Consider the following 8,169-nt stretch of genomic DNA (forward strand, 5'->3'; position numbering starts at 1 on the left):
TATAAACTTTAATGTGACCTGTTGTGTTTGGGAAAATTTTTATAGTTTTTTAAAATAAACAAAGGTTTGCAAAATAATGACAAAATTCAAGGAAGTTACGAGTAAATTATGGGTAATTTGTAGAAAAATATTTTGCTTGTCTTTATTTTATTTTATTTTTTTGTGAATAAACTTTGTAGTCATTTTTTATATTTATCAATGTTACGAGTTTTTAAAATGAAAGATTTAATTATCACCCAAAAATTAGTTTTGGAGCATTCTAAAACAAAATCTTGCTTCTAGTATATAATAATGGTAAGTCATAGCCTCCTATTTCCACATATATATATATATATATATATATATATATATATATATATATATATATATATATATATATATTTTAGAAGAAGGTTTCAGACCATATTTGTTCAGGGTACAATTATTCCCTAAAACTGGCTAAAGGAAGTAGGTTCCGATTTGATTTTTTTTTATGGAAACCAAGAAGAAAGGAGGTGAATCACAGTCTTTAAGGGGTGTGGGGGATTGTGCTTTATGTGGAGGAACAATTTAGAGGTGTATATTTCATCTTTTTTTCTAAATGGCTCAAAATAAGCAATTTCAACTCTCGGTCATACATGGTTTTCCTGGTTAAAAAAGTAGGAAGATGCATATCATGGACATCTTACAATCTTTAAAGACAGGAAGTGATACCTCGTGGCTATGCATAGAGGACTATAATATCATTTCCTCTCCAAAAGATAAAAGCAGGGGCTCCAATGTTTTGGTAATATTCCTAGGAAGATAAAAGAAAGGACTCAATCTGAGTGTGTATTGACGAGTCCATTTCGGTAGAGAATGAGTTGGATGAACTACTGTTGAAGGAAGAAATCATTTGGGAGCAAAGGTGGTGGAGGGGTGGTGAATATAGTTGATAATAATACGTTGGAGGTGCTAAATACTCCATTCAAACACGAGGAAGTCAAAGAGCTTGTTCTACAAACAGTTTTGGGAGGTAGTGGGTGATGATATCACAGAACTTGTTTTGGATATTCTCATAGGTCTCAACAATACCTATATGTTGTTTTGATCCCTAAGACTAAAAATCCAAAATGGGCAACTGAATTTAAGCCTTGTTTATGTCACTACTAAAAAATGACTACACAGTGACAATTTTGTTATTAGGAAAGTGAAATTTATTTTTTAAACATACTAAAATGAGTATAAGAATCATCTTAGAATGTAGCATAGTGAGAATTTCGTCTTTATAGAAAAAAAAAACAAGAATAATTTTATGCAATAATTGTCTTCGTTTTAATTTTATGCAATAATTGTCTTTCACCTTCTCTTTTTTACATAATGCATCATTATAGGTATAAACACTTGGGTTGATGCTTTTCAATACGATTTCATATAAGAACTTAGTTGCTTCTTTCAGCTTACCAACAATGAAGCCACACAATCAAGAATTACAAGTGACAACATTAACAAAAATCCCTTTGACAACCATTTTAGGAAAAAAAACATACAAGTTTATGTTCACATAAACAGTCAATAATTGTGTTGTACATTATCACATTAGAGTCATCGATCTTTCTCAGAAACTAGACGAGAGCCCTTGTGTCTCCAGTCTTGCATATCCCATTGATCAAAATACCATAACTAAAATCCTTGTGAGTGATTTCTTGACGCGTCCCTTAAGACAGAAACCTTTGATCAGTGTGTTCAAGGTTATGGTGTTTGGCTGGTAACTCCTCTTGAGAATCTTAGGCCGCAATAAAGAGAAGCCAAACGTGATTTGACCCATATGATAGAAGCAATTAATGAGAATGTTCAAAGTAACAAGGCTTGGAACACTTCCCTTGAGTTCTAATCGGTGAGAAAGGGAAGCGGCAGTGGGACACTGCATCATCTTCGCAAAGGAATCTAAAATCTTGTTAAATTCGATGATGGGTGTGGTATGATGCATACACAGCATGCGATTGAATTGGGAAACATCATCATCAAGATTTTCAAAGGATAGAGACTTATAGTGAAAGTGATAATGGAGAGTTGGGAATTAGGGGTTTGTTAGAAAAAAGGGGAAATTGGGAATGAAAAAAGAGACAGAAAACCTTAACCTTTGGCAACGACATCGATGTTGTATATTCACATGATACTTGTTAATGTGAAATCGAAGTCTACCAACAAAAAAAAAAGGTTTAATTATGAATTAGTCGTTGAATTATTTTAAATAATTTAATTTGATTTTTAAATTTTAAAAGATTTAATTTGATCGTTAAATTTTCAAAAATAAATTAATTCAATCTTTAAATTTTTAAAAGCTTCAATTTAATATTCAAATTTTAAAAAAATAAATCAATTTATTTTCCAAATTATTTTTAAATGATTCAATGTGATTCTAAATTTTTTGGATATTTTGTGGTTGCAAGGACATCTTGGATCCTCTCCTCAAGAAGCCAAGCAATAGCTCTACGATCTATAGGATGTTGCATATGCATTTCAATAAGATTATTTTTTAGATAGATTGTGAGACTATCTCTGACTGTATCAATCCAAAGAAATTTCAAAACATTAAAGTTTATCATATTCTGAGAAACTCTGCTACAAGTTTATTTTCTTGAAAAGTTGTTGGATACAATTTGTAAGTACGGAAGCCAATGAAATTCTCATATGTTGACTAAGCCATCTAAATCTTATGAGCGTCCACAATTTTTTTATGTTAGCCCTTCGGATATTGATTCTCTTATTTATCAAGATTTAATATAAATTATTTATTCTCACAAAAAAATATAATATTAATCAAATGTGATTCTTGAGAATGAAATGCATTAAGGAAGGATCAAGTTACTCCAGAAGTAACTAAAGAATTGACGCCTCGTTGGATTTCTAAGGAGCCGTCAAAGGAAGAGGTTGATCAATGTCAACGGAGCACGAAAAATATAAGGTGAGAAAGGACCCAATGAGCACTATGGCGCCATAGACTGATGTTGGGAAGGTGACCTCAAGTTTTGTGACACCCTCTATCCTATACATATATGTGCTAATAATATAAGGAATAATAATTTATAATTAATTAAAATTTTTTAAACACACATTTAAATAAAAGTCTTTCAAAAGGATAAAAGGCTCACAGTCAATTTTCTAGCATCATAAAATGACTGTCAAATAAATACTAAAATCATCTCGGCTTAAAACAAGGTCGTTGAAGACTTCATGCAATTAACATAGAAACTTATGTCACAATGTCACATCCTATCAGAGCATTGTGTCCCAACGTCCTTCAACACAAGGTTCCTTAAAGTCATTTACCTAATCATCTGTTCCCCGAAACACAAAGTTTGAGATTATCACAGGATCCAAAAACAAACAACACACAGGGAGTAAGCCATCACATTCCTAACTAATAGAGAAATAAGACAACTAGATATACATATCATATAAATGAGAAACAACTTACTTAAACATAACACGTAATTTCACCACTGTCATTTAAAAATCATTTTTCAATCATCAATCATATTACACATGAATCACACACTTTGATCAAGACACAATAACACTCATCAATTTCATAATAAACAATTAGCAAACATTATACAACAGTTATGCTAAGACTCAAGCCTATATGCAATGTGGTACCATGTCAACGAAATTGAGAAGAAGAGAAGGCTTAGAAGCTATCGTCAGTCTGAAAATTGACCTAACATTTCTCTATTTATAACTAAAATACTCACAACCTATTATTTACTCTATTTTTTTTAGCTAATAATATCAGTAAAATAGTTGTTGTACCATGCAAGTGCTAACTGTTTGAAAGCTTCTTGGATGACTTCGAAATTGTTAAAGATATGGAATAGAGAAAGACACTTGTGATAACATTTCTCACATGGTTTTTCTTTCCCTTGAAAATCCTAAGTAATAATTGAACCACCACAATTTTAACAAAAATTAGCCGATTGCTCACACCTACCAAAATTGGTGTAAGATCATTTTTATCCATACTGGCTAGATGGAAAAAACAACTAAGAATGAGAAAATGGAAGATTAGTTTAATTTATAGGCACATGTAAAATTGTTTATATTATCAATTAATCAGAATAGTGATAAGTGTGACTTTTTTTATAGTTATTAAAAAGTCAACAAACTTATAAACATAGCAATCTATAAATAGATGGCATTGTATAAATCTTTTACACTATAGATTGTTTACTCTTTAAATATTTGTGAAAGGTGTGATGCAAACTGCAGACTCAGTTAAAAGTAGCACTCAATGGAAATCATTTATGTCTTTCCTCTTTGAATACATATAATTCCTTATCATGATTGCTTTACACAATACAATATTAATGTGATTTTTAATCTTTCATCCCATTTACAAATCAAATACAACATGAAATTAAAACTTACATCAAGATACAAACCACTGTCCTTTCAATTTTTATTAGGAAAGTAATAAGTACACCTAATTCATTTGTGAAAATAATTTAAACCACTTAAATAGTGTCAAGTGAAACAAGTTTACAATCAAATGATGACAAAGATGATGCAGTTACTGTTTGATCTAGAGTGGAAGTGTGCAACATTATTCTTTTTATCATCTTTTGAAGCGTAAGTGACATGCAGATTTCATTTAGGAGATGGGACCAAATCAATGCCTCCATCCCCTTCCAAAACACACTGAGACCAGAACCAGAAGATAAATTTTTAAACATGAAAAATTACAAGTTCTAAACTGTACTAATACATCACATACATTCCGGGAATAAACACAAGTTCAGTAATTTGTTCCTCAACAAGTCTTAGAGTCCAAGGCAAAAGCCAGCTTATATGCATGAAGTTGTTAATACACAAACACCTCATAAGTCATAAGATCATAAACCCTTAGAACCAGGAAGATCAATCCACTGCAATTGGATTTCCACTTCACCACACTCCACATTTTGCAATCTAAGGATCATATCTTGGACAACCTTGCCATTGCTATAAGTTATGCAGCTCTCGTCTGCCAGGCAATTATGCTTGCTTGGTTGTATTCTTGTGACTACAGTACCATTTGGAAGGCCAGTTAAGTTCATCTTCAAGGCCTCTATAAAGGGAAAGATGTCAAATTCTGCATCTCCCATTTTGTCATCTTTGCTAAAAGTGTCATGGTCATACACAGTCTGCAAAATCAGAAAGGATCATCAACCAATGAGCAGTCTAATTATGATGAACCAAAATTGATGTATCCTAACATCATATATTAGAGAACAAATTAGTACCTACGTTTGAGGATTGCAAACAGGATTTTACTTTTCAAGGCATGGCAAATGTAATGCAGAACAATTCATGAAATTTACTACAATTACTCAATCACAGATAACAATGTTCAGGGGTGTTGTGTAGATTGTGAACTCATTCTCACTTTTGTTATCATGAAAATAACTTGTTTTTCCAAAATATAGAGGCAAGAAAAAACATGATTAACTTCTCATATTAACAACTTGTCTCACCAACCCTAAACAAAAAGGAAAAAAAATCTACAACAGCCTCTTTTAACAGAACTGAAGTTTTACAAACTAGAAAAAAAGACATTAACCAATTCATTCACTTTACCAGTTTAATTTTGTGATTCGGATTTATAACAGAAAGAGTAAGGTCTTCATTCCACTCAGGATTCACATCCTTTTTAATCACACGAGTCTTTAGTTTCTGCAAAAAAAAAAAAAAGTTGGGGGGTTCACCAATCAATCGTCATTGTTTGTAATTAGACAAGATCTACCATGACATAAATATTGCATTCAAATCACTAGAATTAAGAACTATTGATGACAATAACACGTACACCCATGTCATCATCATCATGCAAGTCAAACATCAATTAAAACATGCACAAATTAAGAACTTTTCATCCACCCCAACCCTAAGAAATAAAAACATTGATATCCTTAAAAATTAAGAAAAGGGAAACAAAATTCTCCAAAATTGAATAAATGGGGCAACAAAGATAACCAAAAAGATTAAATTTTTAAAATAAAATTAGAAAAGTGAAGAAGAAAACCTGGTTGTACATCTTGATGACAACATAAGGGTCGCTGCTTCGAACATCACGAACGGCAAGGTTGACACCACGCTTCACGCGAACCCTCAAAAGGCCAAGCAGATTCTCCATCAGAGACTTTGGTGTTGAATCTGATTCCTCCATTTCTTTTCCTTTTATAATAATAATATTAATATTATATAATAAGATAATACTTTCTGTAAAACAACCAACACAGAACACACCCATTCATGAGTAAATGAGTTATTACTATTATATCAAATGAAAATTAATTAATGGTTTAATTTAATCTGTGGTTATTATGTTGTTAATTCTAAAATGGAAATGACAATAAGAAAAAGACGAAGGTGCAAGTGGGACCCACCAGAAATGGGATTTTGGTTCTGGAAGGAGAAAGAGAAACCTTATTAACATAACATGAGAAGAAGGAGAATGTGATCTTTGAATTGTATTTTTGTTTTGTTATTGTGGTGCTTGTGTGTTTTTTTTTGCATGGGGAAATGAATGAGAGGTGAAGGCTGTTTTGGTTTTGGTTTAATTTGACTTTTAAACAGTTGGATTGGATGCATATGGCATCCCATCAACCAACCTGTCCGGCAATCACCGTTTTTTTTTAATTATTGTGTAAAAAATATTATAAAATAATTGTATTTTAATTTTTTAATATAACACTAATGTTTATTTTTAATTATAATCTTTATAATATTAATAGAAGATAAAAAAATCTATAAATAAACTAACGATGATATAAAAATATTTTTGTAAATTATTGGTCTCATTTTTTTTATTTATTTTTCTTCTTATTATGTGTCAATAATTTAGGATAATAATTATTTTGGAACGAAAGTAATAATAATAATTTTATTTAATATCAATTTCAGGGTTTTTGAATGTAATTATAATTTGTACATTAAAAAATACTTTTTAATATATAATCTATAATTTAGTTAAATTTTTAATAGAGACAATTTATAAATAAACATGAGAATTATAGATTGAAAAGGATAAATAATTTAAAATATTGATAATAATAAAAGGGAAGTAGTTTGAGAAAGAAATATTTTAGGTAGTTAAATTAAATTAAATACAAAATAAAAAATTAAAATAAAATAATTTGACCGTGTCATCTATAAAAAATTATTATTTATGATAAATTTATTAATTTTAATAAAATTATCTTAAAAGTTATATCAATAATAATTTATAACAGATAATACTATAAAATTATTTTACATTATTAATGTATCACCATTAAATTTTAAAAAAATCTCTTAAAAATATTTTTTAATAAAAATAGTTTCTAAAACCATTTTTATTTAAATTATAAAAATTTGGATTTATGACATAATGAAAGATATTTAACTATACCAATATGATATGATTAGTTATTGTTCCATTGGATCATATAATTTTTTTTTAGTTTAAAGCTTCAGTTGAGTTAATTATGTAGATGATAGACATCTAATAACTTCGAGTTAAGTGAATTCACCTAAAAAAAGAAAAGTGGAGTTAAGTGATTGAAGTAAGACTGAATTACATAAGGATTTTTTTATTTTTATTTTCTATTTTTATTTTTTGAAAATTAGTTTCATTTTCAAAAGATTAGAATTCTAGAAACATGTTTGGTTTAACGTCTTATTTTATGTTTTTAAGAAATAAAAACACTAAAAATTTATGATATATTGACTTCTTATCTTCTTGTATTTTTAGATTTGTTTAAAATTACATTATTTATCACTGCATTTTTATTTTATCCAAGATAAGTGAAAACATGATTTTATTATTTTCATTTTCTGGTTCGTTTGAGAAAATATGTATACCGAAAATGTTTTCAAACATCCAACCAAATACATTTCCATCAATATTTTCTATCTTCAGTGAAAATTAAAACAAAAAATGACCAAATTAAACACCCCCTAAACTTTTCACTTTACACAAATCTCCTAACTTTTTCTTTTTCGTTTCTCTTACAGTTGCACCCTCTTTCCCTCAAACGGTGTTAACTCAGTTTGCTTGTATGGTCACGTGATTGGCACGTTATTTGAAAAAAGAAGTTATCTCCAAAACACATCTTCCTAGAGAGGCACATCAAGCAAAAGAAAAGAAAAATAGCAGAAGCACAACACCAAATTGGGTTCAATGAACAA

At 29.6% G+C, this 8,169-nt stretch overlaps 1 protein-coding gene across 2 annotated transcripts; it reads right to left on the minus strand.

The window, feature by feature from the left end:
* Positions 1–4,660: 4,660 nt before the first annotated feature.
* Positions 4,661–6,534, minus strand: LOC114425837 (protein C2-DOMAIN ABA-RELATED 4-like). Of its 2 annotated transcripts, XM_028392800.1 has the most exons (4): positions 6,387–6,526; positions 6,023–6,174; positions 5,578–5,673; positions 4,661–5,144 (listed from the first exon to the last, which is right to left on the minus strand). In XM_028392800.1, the coding sequence occupies exons 2-4, from the start codon at positions 6,164–6,166 to the stop codon at positions 4,854–4,856; spliced, it is 531 nt and encodes a 176-aa protein (XP_028248601.1). In that variant the 5' UTR covers positions 6,167–6,174; positions 6,387–6,526; the 3' UTR covers positions 4,661–4,853. The 2 variants fall into 2 exon arrangements, with proteins under 2 accessions (XP_028248601.1, XP_028248602.1); XM_028392801.1 differs by lacking the exon at positions 5,578–5,673 and having other exon boundaries at positions 6,387–6,534.
* Positions 6,535–8,169: the final 1,635 nt, after the last annotated feature.

The sequence above is a fragment of the Glycine soja genome, chromosome 9 (assembly GCF_004193775.1).
Source record: "Glycine soja cultivar W05 chromosome 9, ASM419377v2, whole genome shotgun sequence".
Classification (NCBI taxonomy): domain Eukaryota; kingdom Viridiplantae; phylum Streptophyta; class Magnoliopsida; order Fabales; family Fabaceae; genus Glycine; species Glycine soja.